The sequence below is a fragment of the Halichoeres trimaculatus genome, unplaced genomic scaffold (genome assembly GCF_033239565.1).
Source record: "Halichoeres trimaculatus isolate MK-OKI-2021-1 unplaced genomic scaffold, fHalTri1.1 fHalTri1_scaffold_14, whole genome shotgun sequence".
In the NCBI taxonomy this organism is placed as follows: Eukaryota; Metazoa; Chordata; class Actinopteri; order Labriformes; family Labridae; genus Halichoeres; species Halichoeres trimaculatus.
In genome coordinates, this window is record NW_027437192.1 from 1,994,048 (window position 1) to 2,016,032 (window position 21,985).

General features: G+C 39.6%; 4 protein-coding genes across 4 annotated transcripts; 3 read left to right on the forward strand and 1 right to left on the reverse strand.

The window, feature by feature from the left end:
- Nucleotides 1-184: 184 nt before the first annotated feature.
- LOC141802543 (uncharacterized) lies at nucleotides 185-2,473 on the reverse strand. The gene is made up of 2 exons (XM_074686080.1): nucleotides 1,994-2,473; nucleotides 185-1,563 (listed from the first exon to the last, which is right to left on the reverse strand). Exons 1-2 carry the CDS (start codon nucleotides 2,172-2,174, stop codon nucleotides 386-388), a joined length of 1,359 nt encoding a protein of 452 aa, XP_074542181.1. The 5' UTR covers nucleotides 2,175-2,473; the 3' UTR covers nucleotides 185-385.
- A 4,210-nt stretch (nucleotides 2,474-6,683) lies between these two features.
- On the forward strand, nucleotides 6,684-9,909 carry LOC141802540 (uncharacterized). The gene is made up of 2 exons (XM_074686077.1): nucleotides 6,684-6,971; nucleotides 8,263-9,909. Exons 1-2 carry the CDS (start codon nucleotides 6,779-6,781, stop codon nucleotides 9,492-9,494), a joined length of 1,425 nt encoding a protein of 474 aa, XP_074542178.1. The 5' UTR covers nucleotides 6,684-6,778; the 3' UTR covers nucleotides 9,495-9,909.
- Nucleotides 9,910-11,864: 1,955 nt separating this feature from the next.
- On the forward strand, nucleotides 11,865-16,518 carry LOC141802541 (uncharacterized). Its single transcript, XM_074686078.1, has 2 exons — nucleotides 11,865-12,057; nucleotides 13,348-16,518. The coding sequence occupies exons 1-2, from the start codon at nucleotides 11,865-11,867 to the stop codon at nucleotides 14,577-14,579; spliced, it is 1,425 nt and encodes a 474-aa protein (XP_074542179.1). The 3' UTR covers nucleotides 14,580-16,518.
- A 439-nt stretch (nucleotides 16,519-16,957) lies between these two features.
- On the forward strand, nucleotides 16,958-21,346 carry LOC141802537 (uncharacterized). The gene is made up of 2 exons (XM_074686073.1): nucleotides 16,958-17,265; nucleotides 19,732-21,346. Exons 1-2 carry the CDS (start codon nucleotides 17,073-17,075, stop codon nucleotides 21,135-21,137), a joined length of 1,599 nt encoding a protein of 532 aa, XP_074542174.1. The 5' UTR covers nucleotides 16,958-17,072; the 3' UTR covers nucleotides 21,138-21,346.
- Nucleotides 21,347-21,985: the final 639 nt, after the last annotated feature.

A 21,985-nucleotide genomic window follows, 5' to 3' on the forward strand; every position in this document is an offset into this window, starting at 1 on the left:
TTGTCTTATTTGTGAACTTTCTGCTCTTGACCATCCACAAACCAAACCCTTTCAGAAGTTTAAGAAGGAAATCACCTCTTTAGTTTGACTTTAACATCATTTCAACTTGATCTTTGCTTCCACAAACATAAGAAGAAGAAGAGCTGTTACCAAACATCAGAAAAGACCTCAAAATATAGGAGTATATATGAGTCACTTTATTCTGAGCATAGCCCTGCTCAAAGCGTATACAAGACTTTCAGGATGAAAAACAGACAACGTAAGATATCGCAGACATTCAGAGAAATCAAAACCAGAGCCAGTCCAAAAAGAAAACAAGCAGCAGGATGGAGAAACCATCAACAGCTCTACTTGTTTTTGTGATTTCAACATGATTCCCCATGTTTCATTTTTTTCTGCTGCTCTCAGCATCACATGCATGTTTTTTAAACAAATCTCCCCGAGTGAAACTTTTATCACAAATGTTGCAATGAAATGGTTTCTTTCCTGTGTGCCTGACTTCATGTTCCCTCAGTTTTGAAGGTTTGAGAAATCTTTTACCACAATATGAGCAGCTGTGAGGTTTTTCTCCAGAATGACAAAACATGTGCTGCTTCAAATAACGCATCTGAAAAAAACTTTTACCACAAACTGTGCAACAGAAGAGTTTCTCTCCTGTGTGGTTGGCAGCGTGTTCCCTCAGCCGTGAAGGTCTGAGAAATTTTTTACCGCACTGTGAGCAGCTGTAAGGTTTTTCGCCTGAGTGATAAATCATATGCTGTTTTAAATAACTCTTTCGAAGAAATGTTCGGCCACAAACTGAGCAACAGAACGGCTTTTCGCTTGAATGACAATCCATGTGTCGTGTTAAATGATCCTTGGTGGTAAATCTTCCTTTGCAAACTGAGCAAGCGAAAGGTTTGTCTTCTTTTTGTGTTTCATTCAGAGTCTGGGGTTCTTTCAAATTCTTTTGTTCTGAGTTTGAAGCACATTCAGAGGAGCTTTCTAGGTTTTTCTCAGAGTCAAACTTCTCATCACTGACAGCTGCTTCTTCTTTTTGCAGTTGGTTTAGTCCTGACATACGTCCATCGTCTCCTTTGTGAGTTTGTCGGTGTTTGAACAGATTTGCTTTCTTTTTGAAACTTTTACCACAAACTGAGCAGCTGAAGGTTTTCTCATTGTTCTGGATCTTTCTAGAGTCACGCTCTGGTTCCTTTTTGCAAGGGTTTGTAGCACACTCAGAGAAGCTAACCGGTGTTAGCTCCTCCAGGTAATAACTGCTGTCATCAGTCTCAGATTCAGAGGGCAACGTCTCTTCAGTCTGGTTTTCAAGAATTTGTGAGGACTCCTCCTCCTCCTCCTCCTCTTCTTCTTCTTCTTCAGTCTTCGCAGGGACAGTCCACAGGAACTCAGCGGTTTCCTGCTCCTTCAGTCCATGAATCCCCATCTCCTGATGGCTCCACAGTTCCTCCTGTTCTTCTTTGATGAGTGGTGGTCCTGTTGAGTCCTCCTGGTCCAGATTGAGGCCTCTCTCCTTCTGCTCACTGGTTGCATGAACAGAACCCACCAAGAGCTGCTGGACGTCTGTGGAGAAGGATGAAAAATATAAAAGTTCAAGAAAATCTGTCACACGTGGAGAGATATTTTCCGCATTTATGTATTATCTCTAACTCAGTGTCACTTTAATCCAATGAAACTTTACTACATACTTCGAAAGAACCAAGCTGTCACCGAACAACACAGTTAAAACTAAGCAGTAGTGTAAAAATCTGCCTTGACTGATTTAATCTTTCTTGAAACAACTTGTTTCTGGTCAAAAAGTAAAGTAAATATGTATTTCTCGGCCTTCCCTTAGCATCACAATGCATGATGGGTAATATTGACTGGAAACTGGCCATTGGTTGTTCTCTACTTTTACAAATTCATTAAAGATTTAAAAAGGAAGCGTTTCTCTTTTTTATGCAGCCTTTTGTAACCCTGTTTCCAAAGAAATTAAAAATAAAAGAGCCCAAACCTGCTCTGTGTAAGCGGACGGGGTTGTAGACAGCTTCCAGAAGTTTCTGTTGATCCTCTTTAGATCGACAGAGCTGCTCTTCGTACGCTGCTATGGTTCTTTCAAACAGCTCAAAGATCTCTTCAGCAGCTGCACTCAGCCTCTGGTTGATAAATCCTCTCGGTGTTTGGAGTTTAGACATTTTACACCTCGTTTTAAACAGCCTCGCTGTGAATTAAAGCGTGTTTTAGCTCCAGCCTGCTAACTGTGCTAGCTGTAGCTGTTAGCGGGAGAGCTAGGCCGCACAAACTCCGTGTTAGCGAGTTTTTCCAAAGCTACAGGCTAATGTAGGTTATCCTAATGTTTCTTTAACGCTAGCAGTGAGTAGCTATAAAGGTTAGCATGCAGGTAAACTTCACAGACCAAGCAGTAACTACAGGACTACACCGGAAGTTGTTTCTATTCCTCTGTTATCCTACTGGAACGCAGCTAGTGGGCCTGTTCCCGCCACCTCGCGGGCTGGAGCGTCACTAACGGTTATTTCAGAGCTCGGAATTAATTAAAATCAATAAAAATCTACTTTAATATAATTTAAAATATACGATGAGACTTTACCGAAGTAAGATGCTTAAACATATTTCCCACAAGGAATGTGATTTCCTAGTTTTTTTTGCATTAAGCTCGAGTTTGATTCTCGTGTCTGATTGGTCGGTTCTGTGTCATGTGAGCAGGAAACGACGAAGCGACGGAAGCGACTGCAGTTTTATTTATTTATTTATTTATTTATTTATTTATTTATTTATTTATTTATTTATTATTATTATTATTATTATTATTATTATTATTATTATTATTTTTTTTTTTTTTTTTCGAACAAGGTACTTTCTGTTCCATGGCATAAAAAAACAAAACAAGGTGAAATAAAAAAAAAAGAAACATAACAACAATCACAGAACACAGAGGGTTACGTAATTATAAAGGCATCCACAAATAAAGTGAGAAATCAAGCAGAGTTACAGATAAAACAAGGTTGGGTATGAAAAACTAAAAATAATAATAATAATAAAAAATACTCTGAAACTCTAATTCAAATAAATACATATGTGGTGGGGGACAGAAGTTTTAATTTAAATTAAATGGCACAACGTTTGGAGAATAAATGAAAATAAATGTTTGCCCATCTGTAAAGTACAAAATTAAATACTTATTGTAAATTGTAAATGCAGTTTTATTTATGATATCTGATATGATATATATCCTACTAACCATTTCCTACACATAAGATTTATTTAGAAAATAGTACATGTGAATTTTGTTAAAGAAACACTGAAACTGTGGAAAATATTTTCTTTGAGTGGGAACACATTTTGGATTTTTGCTTAACTTTTGGAAGCCAGATGGTAACCAAACAAACCACTTTACAACAGCTGAGCTGGATGTTTATTAAAGTCAGAGTACAGCTACAGAAAAAAAAAACATGGACTTCTTGTTAAACAATTTAATTATGCTCGGTAAATTTTTCATTCAGAGATGCAAATTCCTCGAGGTCAAACCCCACATCAACGGATGGGAGAAGGAACTGAATCTATACAAGAAACCCTTATTTCTTAAGTCTAGTAAAAATGCCCTGAGACTTTATTCTTTATTTTAACTATACTCAGATCGAGTAAGAACCTGTTTACTTTGTTTTTTCTCTTCTTGTTATCTTGACAGCTGTTTCAACATTTTATGTTTTATGTTGAAGTTATGTAGGCAAAAGAGAGTTCTGTGTTTTTCTCTGCTGAAAACGATTTCTGTGATTAATTTTGTGATAAAGGTGGACACTGGAGCCTAACTGTCAGAAAGAAAAAGGAAATAGTAGCAAAATAGAGAGAAACAGGAGAGAGATAGAGCACAAGCTAAAGGCTAAAACAGGAGCTAAAAGGTAAAAACAGCTAAAGGCTAACACAAACCCTGGTTTGTTTTTCATCCTTCTCCACAGACGTCCAGCAGCTCTTGGTGAGTCCTGAAAATGTTCCCTGTGAGCAGAAGGAGAGGGGCCTCAGTCTGGACCAGGAGGACCCAGGAGAACCAGCACACACCAAAGAGGAACAGGAGGAACTGTGGAGCCATCAGGAGACGGAGCAGCTTCATGGACTGAAGGAGGAAACCACTGAGTTCCTGTTGACTCCTGTCCCAGCAAAAACCACAGAAGAAGAAGGAGAGGAACCTGAGTCCTCACAGCTTCATGAAAAGCAGACTGAAGAGATGTTACCCTCTGAATCTGAGACTGATGACAGCAGTTATTACCTGGAGGAGTCCAGTAAACCTCAGTCAGGTCTGACCCATGTCAGTGACATGGAGTGTAACACTGTACAAACACCACTTAGCTTTTCTCACTGTGCTACAAGCTACCAACTGCAGAACGTAGAAACTTCCAGTGATGTGAAGTGTGACTGGGAAAAATCTAGAAAGCTCCTCTGAATGTGCTTCAAGCTCAGAGCAAAAGAAAAAACTCCAGAAACTAGATGATAAAGACAAAAAGGAGAAGCCTTTCTGTTGTTTCATTTGCAAAAAAAGATTTACCTTGAAGAGATATTTAAAACGACACATGACACATCATTCAAGTGAGAAACCCTTTACCTGCTCTGTTTGTGGGAAAATTTTTGCACACCAGCAAAATCTGAGGAAACACTCTCTTGTTCACTCAGGAGAAAAACCTCACAGCTGCTCACAGTGTGGTAAAAGATTTACCCGCAAGCAAACTTTAAAAGAACACATGCTTTGTCATTCAGGAGAAAAACCCTTTATCTGCACAGTTTGTGGGAGAAGTTTTGCACAACAGAGAAATCTGAAGTCACACTATTTCCTCCACTCAGGAGAAAAAATCTGTGATGCCAGATTCTCATACAGGAGAGGGCCGAGCAGGCACGCTGCTGTCCACACAGGGAGGAAACCTTAAAGTTGCAATGTTTGTGAAAAAAGTTTTTCAAAGTCATGTTCTCTTAAAAAAACACTTTTGTAAATCTGAGAGCAACAGAAAACAATGTAGTGTAAAGTTTAAAATCACCACCAGAGTGGTGTGGTACGCTTTCAGTTTGTGGGGGGGCGTCGCCCCAGAATTTGAATAAGCAGCGGAGGTGTCGTCATCGCCAAAAACATGAGAAAAACCTGAATGAAACCAGGAGAAACATGGTGGTTTGTGTGAGAACGAAATAAAGTAATGAAATGTTGTAGCATTGAATTTTGTTTTGTTTTGTTTTTATTGGATTTGCTCTGGTTGTTGTATTTATTATATTGTATTTTGTATCATCAAGCAGTTAAAAAAAAAAGATTAAAACTGCAAGCAGCGATGAGCTAGCCCTCGAAAGACTTTTTGTAGGTCTTGGCATGATTGTTGTGCCTACCAAATTTCAGGCCAGTAGCTCAAAGTAGCTAAAATTTTGAGCCCCTTGGTGGCGCTATGGAGCATAATTGTTTCCGCAAACAGCGGAAGAAATAGAATCAGGATGTGACAGTGAACTTGTGTGTGAATTTTGGTGCTGATCCAACATTGTACAAGAGAGCTATTAAGATTTTAAATAAATGGGAAATGGTCATTTTTGGCCACGCCCCCAAAAATTATAACAATCCTATTATTATTATTATTCTTTAATGTGTCTAGTATATATTAGCCAAGTTTGGAGTTGATCTGAGAAAAAAACCTCTGATTAGTTCGTTCAAATACGTACCCTATAAATGTAAGTTTTCCCACTTTCAGACCATTACCATTAGGGGGCGCTGTACTTTCTGGGTAAATAATGGCATTGCTGCGTCCAGGGCCCAACACTGAACATGTTTCTCTGTTTTCGTGCAGATTGGACAAAGTTTAGAATTCCGAACTTTGAGCCGATCTTGTAGCCACACTCAAAAAAATTATAAAAATTGAATTATGATTATTGATCTTCACGGTGTGTAGTATACTCAGGCCAAGTTTGGATTGAAAAGTGAAAAAACCTAGTTCGTTCTAATACGTAGCCTGTAAATCGCTAAATTAAGATGTTTAGGTCCAGACAGCAAAGTTCACGTTTGGAAATCACGAAAGTCGTAAGAGACTTTTTTTTTAGAGCTGGGTGTACTTGTTATACACACCAGCTTTGCACCCTTGGCAGGCGAAACGAGGTCATTTTGACGTTTTTTTTTTTTTTGTACATTTATATTTGTTTTTGAGAACTGGTTGATGTTTTAACTTTTGTAATAATAAATTGAGTTGTTTTTATATTGTAGTGTATCATGTCATTGTGATATTTTGTATGTTTTTAGTTTCACAGTGTGGAAGAAAAAAAAAAGGATCATTGAACACCAGTCGAACTCTACGCTGTGTTGATGCTGAGGACAGCTACATATAGATTCATGCTGAAAGAAGTTCAGTTAAACTGATCAATAAATGTTGAATTCACCTTTTCCAAACAGCCGAATGAAAAACAAGGCCATTCTTAATTAAGATAAGACTTACAGACAGGGTTTTAATTTCAGTTTTTCCCGTGTATACCAGCAGAGTAAAAGAAGAATGAATCATTTTATTTGATCCTTTGTTGTTTTTGTTGATTTACTTTAATTTTTGCTCATTAGAGAAAGTAGGTTATAGTTCCATCTAAACTCCAAATCAGTAGGTGGCGGTAATGCACCAGACGCTGTTTGCCAACCCTGAAAATGACAAGCGAAGAAGAAGTCCAGTGACGTCAATGCACGAAGCGTTTCTAGCTTCCGGTGTGAATAAATGCGAGGATCTGACGGAGTTGAACGAGGTGTTTCTGGATGTGATGAGTTATTGACCGTCGGGAAAAAATGTCTAAAGTCCAAACAGTGAGAGGTTTGATCATCCAGAGACTGAGTGCAGCTGCTGAAGAGATCTTTGAGCTGTTTGAAAGAACGATAGCAGAGTACGAGGAGCAGCTCTGTCGATCTAAAGAGGAGAACCAGAGACAACAGAAGCTTCTGGAAGCTGTTTATAACCCTGAAGTCCGCTTACACAGAGCAGGTTTGAGCTCATTTCTTTTCATGTATTTCCTTTAGATTGTTTAGGAAGCTGCTCCTGATCCCAAACTGTCCCTCTGGTGTCCTCTGTAGTGACTTTATTCATGCTAACGGCTAAAACAGGAGCTTAAAGGTTAAACAGGCTCGAGACATAAAACACAAAATAATGGCTGAACACGGGCTAATGGCTAAAGGCTTAAACAGGAGCTAAAACCATAGACAGTATAAAGGAATTATTTGTTTATGAACAACGGTGGATGCGCGCGCAACTTGGGGCGGAAGCTCTGCGGAGTATAATGGCTGGTCAACCGACGAGGGAGAGTTAACCCCACAAAAACACATTGTTTGACTTAATAGCATCACTTTAACGGATGGTAAACGGCTCCCAGGTTTGTGAACCAAAACGAGCACACAGACTGCTGAGTCTGAGACCAGGTTCATGATAAAAGAACCAGAAAACTACGTCCAGAGAACTGCAGCCAATCATTAATGGTTGTGTGTTTCAGGGTTTATAGACTGGTTCATGATTTCATCATATTATGTCATTTTACTTTGATCCTAAAATCTCTTTTTTTTTTTTATCATAATTTAAAGCTTCAGTTACTACTTCCTCTCCATGTTGAGTCTATGTTTGGTAACAACCTCGGCCCCAAACCAATTTGTTTCATCAAATAAGCAAAATAAAATCTGTAAAGACAGCACATTTATTTACAAACCACAGACGTCACTGGTGTTTTAGCGTAAAGTGTGACCCTGTTAACTGCTGACTCGCCCGTAGCCACCAGTTAGCATTAGGGATGGGTACCTTTCACATTTAAAACGATACTGAACCAATGCCCGGTACCTGGCCATCGGTACCGGTACTCAACAATACCAATTTTCTGTACTTTTTTTGTGTTTATGTGGTAAAAATATTAATTTTTATAATAATAAAGTACACTTTCTTTTTCAATTTAACATATTTCCTCTTCCATATATAACCTTGCAATGCCATGCTCATGTCCAGCATGGATAATCGCTTACTCCTCCACTTTATCACAGTAACAAAGATGCATTTGGGTACCTAAACATGGTACCTTTTGATTTCAACTGAATTGGTACCGGATACTTTTGACAGAATTCGGTCGGTACCTATGAAAGTACCCAATTCAGTATCCATCCCTAGTTAGCATGGTTGCTTTTAACTCCAAAACACAGGTCACTCTCTAACAGTCAAAACGTGATAGACTTTGCACCTGTTCCATACATTTGGATGCTAATCACAGGTTGAATTTAGTGTTCATCCTTCTCCACAGACGTCCAGCAGCTCTTGGTGAGTCCTGAAAATGTTCCCTGTGAGCAGAAGGAGAGGGGCCTCAGTCTGGACCAGGAGGACCCAGGAGAACTTACACCACACATCAAGGAGGAACAGGAGGAACTGTGGAGCCATCAGGAGACGGAGCAGCTTCATGGACTGAAGGAGGAAACCACTGAGTTCCTGTTGACTCCTGTCCCAGCAAAAACCACAGAAGAAGAAGGAGAGGAACCTGAGTCCTCACAGCTTCATGAAAAGCAGACCGAAGAGATGTTACCCTCTGAATCTGAGACTGATGACAGCAGTTATTACCTGGAGGAGTCCAGTAAACCTCAGTCAGGTCTGAACCATGTCAGTGACATGGAGTGTAACACTGTAGAGACACCACTTAGCTTTTCTGACTGTGCTACAAGCTACCAACTGCAGAACGTAGAAACTTCCAGTGATGTGAAGTGTGACTCTTGGAAAAATCTAGAAAGCTCCTCTGAATGTGCTTCAAGCTCAGAGCAAAAGAAAAAACTCCAGAAACTAGAAGATAAAGACAAAATGGAGAAGCCTTTCTGTTGTTTCATTTGCAAAAAAAGATTTACCTTAAAGATTTATTTAAAACGACACATGAAACGTCATTCAGGTGAGAAACCTCACGTCTGCTCTGATTGTGGTAAAACATTCACCTGCAAGCAAAACTTAATACTACACATGCATTTCCACTCAGGAGAGAAACCCTTTATCTGCTCTGTTTGTGGGAGAAGTTTTGCAGCACGGAAATATCTAAGGCGACACTCTTTTGTTCACTCAGGAGAAAAACCTTTCAGCTGCTCACAGTGTGGTAAAAGATATGCCCGCAAGCAGAGTTTAATAGAACATTTGCTTTGTCATTCAGGAGAAAAACCCTTTATCTGCTCTGTCTGTGGGAGAAGTTTTGCACAAGAGAGAAATCTGAGGGTACACTCTTTCGTCCACTCAGGAGAAAAACCCTTTGTCTGCTCTGTCTGTGGGAGAAGTTTTGCACAACAGAGACATCTGAAGTCACACTCTTTTGTTCACTCAGGAGAAAAACCTCACAGCTGCTCACAGTGTGGTAAAAGATTTTTTACACTTTTACAACTGACGGATCACTGTAACATCCACACAGGAGAAAAACCGTACAGTTGTTCACTCTGTGATGCCAGATTCTCATACAGGAAAGGGCTGAGCAGGCACGCTGCTGTCCACACAGGAAAGAAACCATAAAGTTGCAATGTTTGTGAAAAAAGTTTTTTAAAGTCATGTTCTCTTAAAAAAACGCTTTTGTAAATCTGAGAGCAACAGGAAACAATGTAGTGTAAAGTTTAAAATCGCCACCAGAGGGGTGTGGTACACTTTCAGTTTGTGGGTGGGCGTCGCCCCAGAATTTGAATAAGTAGCGGAGGTGTCGTCATCGCCAAAAACATGAGAAAAACCTGAATGAAACCAGGAGCACATGGTGGTTTGTGTGAGAACGAAATAAAGTAATGAAATGTTTGTAGCGTTGAATTTTGTTTTGTATTTTTTTTATTGGATTTGCTCTGGTTGTTGTATTCATTATAGTGTATTTTGTATCATCAAGCAGTTGCAAAGAAAAGATTAAAACTGCAAGCAGCGATGAGCGGGCCCTCGCCCGATGCTCGCCAATCGGAGCATGTCCCAGCTGCCACTTGAGCAGCAAAATGTGGCTCAGCCAACAGCCACAGGTCTGGGCTTGAGGGTTATGGCCCAAACATTTGATGCCCGTTGCTCAAAGTAGCTGCAGTTTTGCGCTCCTGGGTGGCGCTATGGAGCATTAATGTTAGTGCAACCACTGATAGAAATGCACTGAGGCTGTGACACTGAAGCTCTGTGTGCATTTTGGTCTTGATCAAACAATGTACTAGAGAGCCATGAAGGTTTTCATGAAGCAGCCAAAATGGTCAAGTTTGACAGTCATTAGTGGCCACACCCTTTGACGTAGCAAAAATCCTTTTGCAACTTTTCATTGTCAATGCGTGTGGTGTACACAGGCCAAGTTCAAAGTTTACCAGATGAAGAACCTGGGAGTTGTTGAATGTGATACATAGGCTGGAAATCGTCAAAATGCAATGTTTACGTCCATATTGTGACATTTCTGTTCAGAACTGACGATGGTCATTATAGACTTTTTTGTAGGTCTTGGCATGATTGTTGTGCCTACCAAATTTCAGGCCAGTAGCTCAAAGTAGCTAAAATTGTGAGCCCCTTGGTGGCGCTATAGAGCATAATTGTTTCTGCAAACAGTGGAAGAAATAGAATCAGGATGTGACACTGAACTTGTGTGTGAATGTTGGTGCTGATCCAACATTGTGCAAGAGAGCTATTAAGATTTTAAATTAATGGGGAAATGGTCATTTTTGGCCGCGCCCCAAAAAATTATAACAATCCTATTATTATTCTTATTCTTTAATGTGTCTAGTATATATTAGCCAAGTTTGGAGTTGATCTGAGAAAAAACCTCGGACTAGTTTGTTTAAATACGTACCCTATAAACATAGGTTTTCCTACTTTCAGACCATTACCAATAGGGGGTGCTGTACTTTCTGGGTAAAATAACAGCATTGCTGCGTCCAGGGCCCAACACTGAACATGTGTGTCCGTTTTCGTGCAGATTGGACAAAGTTTAAAAATTCTGAACTTTGAGCCGATCTTGTAGCCACACCCAAAAAAATTATAAAAGTTGAATTATGATTATTGATCTTCACGGTGTGTAGTATACTCAGGCCAAGTTTGGTATTGATAAGTGAAAAAACCTAGTTCGTTCTAAAACGTAGCCTGTAAATCGCTAAATTAAGATGTTTAGGTCCAGACAGCAAAGTTCACGTTTGGAAATCACGAAAGTCGTAAGATACTTTTTTTTAGAGCTGGGCGTACTTGTTATATACACCAGCTTTGCACTCTTGGCAGGCGAAACGAGGTCATTTTGACGTTTTTTTTGTACATTTATATTTGTTTTTGCGAACTGGTTGATGTTTTAACTTTTGTAATAATAAATTGAGTTGTTTTTATATTGTAGTGTATCATGTCATTGTGATATTTTGTATGTTTTCAGTTTCACAGTGTGGAAGAAAAAAAAAGGATCATTGAACACCAGTCGAACTCTACGCTGTGTTGATGCTGAGGACAGCTACATATAGATTCATGCTGAAAGAAGTTCAGTTAAACTGATCAATAAATGTTGAATACACCTTTTCCAAACAGCCGTATGAAAAACGAGTCCATTCTTAATTAAGATAAGACTTACAGACAGGGTTTTAATTTCAGTTTTTCCCGTGTATACCAGCAGAGTAAAAGAAGAATGAATCATTTTATTTGATCCTTTGTTGTTTTTGTTGATTTACTTTAATTTTTGCACATTAGAGAAAGTAGGTTATAGTTCCATCTAAACTCCACATCAGTAGGTGGCGGTAATGCACCAGACGCTGTTTGCCAACCCTGAAAATGACAAGAACAGAAGAAGTCCAGTGACGTCAACGCACGAAGCGTTTCTAGCTTCCGGTGTGAATAAATGCGAGGATCTGACGGAGTTGAACGAGGTGTTTCTGGATGTGATGAGTTATTGATCGTCGGGAAAAAATGTCTAAAGCTCAAACAGTGAGAGGATTTATTAGCCAGAGGCTGAGTGCAGCTGCTGAAGAGATCTTTGAGCTGTTTGAAAGAACGATAGCAGAGTACGAGGAGCAGCTCTGTCGATCTAAAGAGGAGAACCAGAGACAACAGAAGCTTCTTGAAGCTGTTTATAACCCTGAAGTCCGCTTACACAGAGCAGGTTTGAGCTCATTTCTTTTCATGTATTTCCTTTAGATTGTTTAGGAAGCTGCTCCTGATCCCAAACTGTCCCTCTGGTGTCCACTGTAGTGACTTTATTCATGCTAAAGGCAAAAACAGGAGCTTAAAGGTTAAACAGGCTCGAGACATAAAACACAAAATAATGGCTGAACACGGGCTAATGGCTAAAGGCTAAAACAGGAGCTTAAACCATAGACAGTATAACGGGATTATTTGTATATGAACAACGGTGGATGCGCGCGCAACTTGGGGCGGAAGCTCTGCCAAGTATAATGGCTGGTCAACCGACGAGGGAGAGTTAACCCCACAAAAACACATTGTTTGACTTAATAGCATCACTTTAACGGATGGTAAACGGCTCCCAGGTTTGTGAACCAAAACGAGCACACAGACTGCTGAGTCTGAGACCAGGTTCACAATAAAAGAACCAGAAAACTACGTCCAGAGAACTGCAGCCAATCATTAATGGTTGTGTGTTTCAGGGTTTATAGACTGGTTCATTATTTCATCATATTATGTCATTTTACTTTGATCCTAAAATCTTTTTTTTTTTTAATCATAATTTAAAGCTTCAGTTACTACTTCCTCTCCATGTTGAGTCTATGTTTGGTAACAACCTCGGCCCCAAACCAATTTGTTTCATCAAATAAGCAAAATAAAATCTGTAAAGACAGCACATTTATTTACAAACCACAGATGTCACTGGTGTTTTAGCGTAAAGTGTGACCCTGTTAACTGCTGACTCGCCCGTAGCCACCAGTTAGCATTAGGGATGGGTACCTTTCACATTTAAAACGATACGGAACCAATGCCCGGTACCTGGCAATCGGTACCGGTACTCAACAATACCAATTTTCTGTACTTTTTTTGTGTTTATGTGGTAAAAATATTAATTTTTATAATAATAAAGTACACTTTCTTTTTCAATTTAACATATTTCCTCTTCCATATATAACCTTGCAATGCCATGCTCATGTCCAGCATGGATAATCGCTTACTCCTCCACTTTATCACAGTAACAAAGATGCATTTGGGTACCTAAACATGGTACCTTTTGATTTCAACTGAATTGGTACCGGATACTTTTGACAGAATTCGGTCGGTACCTATGAAAGTACCCAATTCAGTATCCATCCCTAGTTAGCATGGTTGCTTTTAACTCCAAAACACAGGTTACTCTCTAACAGTCAAAACGTGATAGACTTTGCACCTGTTCCATACATTTAGATGCTAATCACAGGTTGAATTTAGTGTTCATCCTTCTCCACAGACGTCCAGCAGCTCTTGGTGAGTCCTGAAAATGTTCCCTGTGAGCAGAAGGAGAGGGGCCTCAGTCTGGACCAGGAGAACCCAGTAAAACTTACACCACACATCAAGGAGGAAGAGGAGGAACTATGGAGCCATCAGGAGACGGAGCAGCTTCATGGACTGAAGGAGGAAACCACTGAGTTCCTGTTGACTCCTGTCCCAGCAAAAACCACAGAAGAAGAAGGAGAGGAACCCGAGTCCTCACAGCTTCATGAAAAGCAGACTGAAGAGATGTTACCCTCTGAGTCTGATACTGATGACAGCAGTTATTACCTGGAGGAGTCCAGTAAACCTCAGTCAGGTCTGAACCATGTCAGTGACATGGAGTGTAACACTGTAGAGACACCACTTAGCTTTTCTGACTGTGCTACAAGCTACCAACTGCAGAACGTAGAAACTTCCAGTGATGTGAAGTTTGACTCTGGGAAAGATCTAGAAAGCTCCTCTGAATGTGCTTCAAGCTCAGAGCAAAAGAAAAAACTCCAGAAACTAGAAGATAAAGACAAAACAGAGAAGCCTTTCTGTTGTTTCATTTGCAAAAAAAGATTTACCTTAAAGATTTATTTAAAACGACACATGAAACGTCATTCAGGTGAGAAACCTCACGTCTGCTCTGATTGTGGTAAAACATTCACCTGCAAGCAAAACTTAATACTACACATGCATTTCCACTCAGGAGAGAAACCCTTTTCCTGCTCTGTTTGTGGGAGAAGTTTTGCAGCACGGAAATATCTAAGGCGACACTCTTTTGTTCACTCAGGAGAAAAACCTTTCAGCTGCTCACAGTGTGGTAAAAGATATGCCCGCAAGCAGAGTTTAATAGAACATTTGCTTTGTCATTCAGGAGAAAAACCCTTTATCTGCTCTGTCTGTGGGAGAAGTTTTGCACAAGAGAGAAATCTGAGGGTACACTCTTTCGTCCACTCAGGAGAAAAACCCTTTACCTGCTCTGTGTGTGGGAGAAGTTTTGCACAACAGAGACATCTGAAGTCACACTCTTTTGTTCACTCAGGAGAAAAACCTCACAGCTGCTCACAGTGTGGTAAAAGATTTTTTACACTTTTACAACTGACGGATCACTGTAACATCCACACAGGAGAAAAACCGTACAGTTGTTCACTCTGTGATGCCAGATTCTCATACAGGAAAGGGCTGAGCAGGCACGCTGCTGTCCACACAGGAAAGAAACCATAAAGTTGCAATGTTTGTGAAAAAAGTTTTTCAAAGTCATGTTCTCTTAAAAAAACGCTTTTGTAAATCTGAGAGCAACAGGAAACAATGTAGTGTAAAGTTTAAAATCACCACCAGAGGGGTGTGGTACGCTTTCAGTTTGTGGGTGGGCGTCGCCCCAGAATTTGAATAAGTAGCGGAGGTGTCGTCATCGCCGAAAACATGAGAAAAACCTGAATGAAACCAGGAAAAACATGGTGGTTTGTGTGAGAACGAAATAAAGTAATGAAATGTTTGTAGCGTTGAATTTTGTTTTGTATTGTTTTTATTGGATTTGCTCTGGTTGTTGTATTCATTATAGTGTATTTTGCTCAAAGTAGCTGCAGTTTTGCGCTCCTGGGTGGCGCTATGGAGCATTAATGTTGGTGCAACCAGTGATAGAAATGCACTGAGGCTGTGACACTGAAGCTCTGTGTGCATTTTGGTCTTGACCAAACAATGTACTAGAGAGCCATTAAGGTTTTCATGAAGCAGCCAAAATGGTCAACTTTGACAGTCATTAGTGGCCACACCCTTTGACGTAGCAAAAATCCTTTTGCAACTTTTCATTGTCAATGCGTGTGGTGTACACAAGCCAAGTTCAAAGTTGACCAGATGAAGAACCTGGGAGTTATTGAATGTGATACATAGGCTGGAAATCGTGAAAATGCTATGTTTACTTCCAAATTGTGAAATTTCTGTTCAGAATTGACGATGGTCATTATAGACTTTTTTGTAGGTCCTGGCATGATTGTTGTGCCTACCAAATTTCAGGCCAGTAGCTCAAAGTATCTCAAATTTTGAGCCCCTTGGTGGCGCTATGGAGCATAATTGTTTCCGCAAACAGTGGTAGAAATAGAATCAGGATGTGACACTGAACTTGTGTGTGAATGTTGGTGCTGATCCAACATTGTACAAGAGAGCTATTAAGATTTTAAATAAATGGGGAAATGGTCATTTTTGGCCACGCCCCAAAAAATTATAACAATCCTATTATTATTATTATTCTTTAATGTGTCTAGTATATATTAGCCAAGTTTGGAGTTGATCTGAGAAAAAACCTCGGACTAGTTTGTTTAAATACATACCCTATAAACATAGGTTTTCCTACTTTCAGACCATTACCATTAGGGGGTGCTGTACTTTCTGGGTAAAATAATAGCATTGCTGCGTCCAGGGCCCAACACTGAACATGTGTGTCCGTTTCCGTGCAGATTGGACAAAGTTTAAAAATTCCGAACTTTGAACCGATCTCGTAGCCACACTCAAAAAAATTATAAAAGTTGAATTATGATAATTGATCTTCACGGTGTGTAGTATACTCAGGCCAAGTTTGGAGTTGATAAATAAAAAAAACCTAGGATTAGTTCGTTCTAAAACGTAGCCTGTAAATCGCTAAATTAAGATGTTAAGGTCCAGACAGAAAAGTTCACGTTTGGAAATCACGAAAGTTGTAAGAGACTTTTTTAGAGCTGGGCATACTTGTTATACACACTAAATTTGAGGGCTGTAGCTCAAAGTATCCCAAGGGGCTGCAGTTTTTAGCCCCTAAGAGGCGCTATGGAGCATTCAGTTTTGGGCAAGTAGCAGATTCATACATGTTTTTTGGGCATGCCAAATTTGGGGCTAGGCGCGTTCTCGTTTCTATCAAGCGAAAGGCACACAATTTGGATTGTTTTGGCAGAAACAAATAATATTGAAAACGTAAGAAAAAAGGCGTAGAATAATAATCACAAGGGTTTCAATAGGGCTCTCACCCAGCCGTTGGTTGGCGGGCTCAGGCCCTAATTACCTGTTGCATGCCGGCTTTGCACCCTTGGCAGGCGAAACGAGGTCATTTTGACGTTTTTTTTGTACATTTATATTTGTTTTTGAGAACTGGTTGATGTTTTAACTTTTGTAATAATAAATTGAGTTGTTTTTATATTGTAGTGTATCATTGTGATATTTTGTATGTTTTTAGTTTCACAGTGTGGAAGAAAAAAAAAGGATCATTGAACACCAGTCGAACTCTACGCTGTGTTGATGCTGAGGACAGCTAAATATAGATTCATGCTGAAAGAAGTTCAGTTAAACAGATCAATAAATGTTGAATACACCTTTTCCAAACAGCCGTATGAAAAACTAGTCCATTCTTAATTAAGATAAGAATTACAGACAGTGTTTTAATTTCAGTTTTTCCCGTGTATACCAGCAGAGTAAAAGAAGAATGAATCATTTTATTTGATCCTTTGTTGTTTTTGTTGATTTACTTTAATTTTTGCACATTAGAGAAAGTAGGTTATAGTTCCATCTAAACTCCACATCAGTAGGTGGCGGTAATGCACCAGACGCTGTTTGCTAACCCCGAAAATGACAAGAGAAGAAGAAGTCCAGTGACGTCAATGCACGTGGCGTCCATGAATGAAGCTTTTGAGGATCTGACGGAGTTGAACGAGGTGTTTCTGGATGTGATGAGTTATTGACCGTCGGGAAAAAATGTCTAAAGTCCAAACAGTGAGAGGTTTGATCATCCAGAGACTGAGTGCAGCTGCTGAAGAGATCTTTGAGCTGTTTGAAAGAACGATAGCAGAGTACGAGGAGCAGCTCTGTCGATCTAAAGAGGAGAACCAGAGACAACAGAAGCTTCTGGAAGCTGTTTATAACCCTGAAGTCCGCTTACACAGAGCAGGTTTGAGCTTATTCTTTTCATGTGTTTCCTTTAGATTGTTTAGAAAGCTGCTCCTGATCCCAAACTGTCCCTCTGGTGTCCTCTGTAGTGACTTTATTCATGCAGCATGTTTCTCCGGGAGGAACAGACGCGACTTGTGGCAGCGGCAGCCTCGTGTGTGACCTGCTGGCAGCTGCCAACGGGTCACACACGAGGACAGTGCAGATCTGGCAGCTGTCACCATAGACATTATGTACGTAGACGCCTCATTTTTTTTTTTTTTTTTTTTTTTTTTTTTTTAGAATTATAATTATTTTCATTTTAATTTTTCGTTTGTTTGTTTCTTTTTTTTATTTTTTATTTTTTATTTTTTATTGAATCATTGACAACTTCAAGAGTCATAACACAAATACAAATACAATAACAGACTTGACAGGAAAGTTAATAAAATGAAAAGGTAAAGAAAAATACAAAAGAGGAAAAAAAATAAAATAAAATAAAATAGTGCGAGAATGCGTTTTATGTAAACAAGTTGAGTTCTTTGCAAATGTTGAAAGTTTTTAAAGCCTTAGTGTTTGTGGATTTGGAAATTGTCCTTATATATTGTTCAAGTTCCTTTTTCAATATAAATAGCTCTGGTTTTCTGTTCAAGAATTTGCATTTGTGAATGTGGAACTTGGCTAACAACAAGAGGATATTTATAAGGAAGAAAGCATTACTGTCTTTATGGTTATAATAATGACAACCAAAAATAACGTTTTTATAATACAGGTGAAAATCAGAGAAAACAAAATCAGTAATAAACTTGTGGAAGTCCTTCCAAAATCTATAAGTGAAGTCACAGGACCAAAAGAGGTGAGAACATGTTTCAGGGTGGTTTTGGCAGAAAGAACAGTTAATATCTATGTCGCTCTTAAATTTTGACATGTATTGTTTTGCAGGGTAGAATCTATGTATCAATTTAAATGAGACCTCTTTAACTTTGTTGGTTAAAAAGAACTTTTGTGGTAACGTCCAGACTTTTCTCCATTCAATATCAGACATAAAGTTTGCCCAATAGTGTGTTGCTGATGGGATAGAAATGAGGTCATCCTGAAACAAGGCTCTTATCTTGAGGTTCAGAGTTTTGACTGATGACGTAGACGCCTCATTGACTGGCGCTGCCTATTGGAGCTGACGTAGCTGCCGGCCGCCATCTTGGATGGGTCTCACGCGCCGCCCCAGTGCGTTTGTTAAACTGAGAAAGGTGAATAATGCTCAACTATTATGAGCTTAACTCAGAGAATTTTTACCCGATTTTCACACGGATACGTTTGTTACAAACAACAGAGATGGACTAATAATACATGACGCGGTCACACACTTTAATACATTCTTTCAAATTAAAATACTTTTTATTTTGCTATTTTTTGTCGTGCAATGAGACAGGACAGTGAGACGGACAGACAAAACGTATCAGCAACAACATTTTTGTGGTCATATATATATACTTATATTTACATATATATTCACAATGCCAACTTCACACATATTTACTGACATAATAATATCAATAATACTTATATATTTATAATGATATAATAATAATAATAAGTATTTATTTTAATTACTACTTAATCATAGTGAAATTAATATTAAGGATGGCAAAGATAAAAAAATAGATAATAAGTAGAACAACAGTAATATTAATAATTTGTTATAAAAGGGAGAAAAGTCATTTAACACTAACAGCTGCAGTATAATTATAGTAACTGTAAATGTAAATATATCATAGTAAATCAAACAAAAAAGAAAGTATTAAAGAGTCATAAAAATACACATAGGGTGGAGTATTAACAAGCTGAGAAGGAACAACAACATCATTAGCGTCAGGTGATATGATGGTCGGGGCAGGGAGGGGTTGTCATGGTGTGGCTGTGGTTGTATGGAGAGACGCTGTAAAGGGGGCCTCCTCAAGCCAGGGTCACTTGGAAATCTTCAAAATGTGAAGAAGAAGAAAAACACTTGAGATAAAGTGAGAGAGTACCAGCTCCTACTGTTAGCATTTTGTCCCTTGTAGTTACTGATCCTTGCCTCTTGGGGGCGTTGATGAGTCTCACTGTTATGACTCATGAGGTGAGGGGACAGCTAAAGGGGGGACAGCTGCCAGATCTGCACTGGAATTTAACTCTGTGTATTGATGCTAAACAGTTAGCAACAAAATGACGTGAGGCTAGCAACTACTTAAAGAAACTGTGAGGAGTTTCTGGATAATCTTGAAAAAGTCTCCCTTCTGGATATACACCTGATCATGATCCACTCTTTAAAATGAGATTATCAACACCTTTACATGTTATTCCTAAATGATACTTCCAGCACGGAGACAGGAGAGAGATAGAGCACAAGCTAAAGGCTAAAACAGGAGCTAAAGGCTAAAACAGGAGCTAAAAGGTAAAAACAGCTAAACGCTAACACAAACCCTGGTTTGTTTTTCATCCTTCTCCACAGACGTCCAGCAGCTCTTGGTGAGTCCTGAAAATGTTCCCTGTGAGCAGAAGGAGAGGGGCCTCAGTCTGGACCAGGAGGACCCAGGAGAACCAGCACACACCAAAGAGGAACAGGAGGAACTGTGGAGCCATCAGGAGACGGAGCAGCTTCATGGACTGAAGGAGGAAACCACTGAGTTCCAGTTGACTCCTGTCCCAGCAAAAACCACAGAAGAAGAAGGAGAGGAACCTGAGTCCTCACAGCTTCATGAAAAGCAGACTGAAGAGATGTTACCCTCTGAGTCTGAGACTGATGACAGCAGTTATTACCTGGAGGAGTCCAGTAAACCTCAGTCAGGTCTGAACCATGTCAGTGACATGGAGTGTAACACTGTAGAGACACCACTTAGCTTTTCTGACTGTGCTACAAGCTCTGATCCAAAGGAACCAGAGCGTGACTCTAGAAAGATCCAGAAAAATAAGGAAACCTTCAGCTGCTCAGTTTGTGGGAAATGTTTCAGAGAGAAGTCAAATATGATCAGACACCAAAAAACTCACAAAGGAGACGATGGACGTATGTCAGGACTAAACCAACTGCAGATCGTAGAAACTTCCAGTGATGTGAAGTGTGACTCTGGGAAAAATCTAGAAAGCTCCTCTGAATGTGCTTCAAGCTCAGAGCAAAAGAAAAAACTCCAGAAACTAGAAGATAAAGACAAAAAGGAGAAGCCTTTCTGTTGCTCAGTTTGCAAAAAAAGATTTTCATTGAAGAAAAATTTAAAACGACACATGAAATGTCATTCAGGTGAGAAACCCTTTACCTGCTCCGTTTGTGGTAAAGGATTAACCACAAAGGCTATTTTATATAGGCACATGTTTTGTCATTCAGGAGAAAAACCTCACAGCTGCTCACAGTGTGGTAAAAGATTTACGGCCAAGCACAGTTTAATAGAACACATCCTTTGTCATTCAGGAGAAAAACCCTTTATCTGCTCTGTTTGTGGGAAAGGTTTTGTACGACAGAATAATTTGAAGTCACACTCTTTCGTCCACTCAGAAGAAAAACCCTTTATCTGCTCCGTCTGTGGGAAAAGTTTTGGACATCAGCGACTTCTGAAGTCACACTCTTTCGTCCACTCAGGAGAAAAACCTTACAGCTGCTCACAGTGTGGTAAAAGCTATTTTACACCTTTACAGCTGACGGAACACTGTAACATGCACAAAGGGGAGAAACCGTACAGTTGTTCACTCTGTGATGCCAGATTCTCATACAGGAGAGTGCTGAGCAGGCACGCTGCTGTCCACACAGGAAAGAAACCATATAGTTGTGATGTTTGTGAAAAAAGTTTTTCACAGTCATGGTCTCTTAAAAAACACTTTTGTAAATCTGAGAGCAACAGGAAACAACGTAGTGTAAAATGTAAATGACCACCAGAGGGGTGTGGTACACTTTCAGTTTTTTCATTTCATATTTGTTTTTGAGAACTGGTTGATGTTTTAACTTTTGCAATAATAAATTGAGTTGTTTTCATATTGTAGTGTATCATGTCATTGTGATATTTTGTATGTTTTTAGTTTCACAGCGTGAAAAAAAAAAATAAAGGATCATTGAACACCAGTGGAACTCTACGCTGTGTTGATGCTGAGGACAGCTACATATAGATTCATGCTGAAAGAAGTTCAGTTAAACAGATCAATAAATGCTGAATACACTTTTTCCAAACATCCTGGTTTTATTTTGGATGCTGACTTTATTTCACTTTGCACAGAAATTGAACTATCTAACAAAAACCCCAAACTCCCAGGGTCAGAATCATCAGCCCTCCAGGGCCCTGTTCTACGAAGCAGGATTACTGCCTAGTGAGGTAGCTTTGAGGATAGGTTCAGGATTCCCTGTTCTACGACACGGGATCACTCCTCAGCGAGGCGAGTCTCCATGGCAACGTACGCTGAACGGCTAACCTGCTCCGGGGCAGGTTAGGTTCCAGATTGAACTCGCGGACTATAAAAACCCCGCCCACTGACCAATGAGCCCTCACGAAAAAATGTCTTGTCCGTTCTTAGAGGATCCTGTGGATATCGGAGCTCGACCCACTCTCTTTTTCGGATGACCACCTTTATGAAAAGTACCGGTTTTCCAGGGAGGGGTTGGTAGCACATGACACTTTCTACAGGTAGTTAAAGGGAATGAAGAACTCTCATTGCTTTAATAAGATCTTCAATGCCAACACTTCTGTTCCATGACAATATTTTATTGCCCGTATTAAAATTGTGAC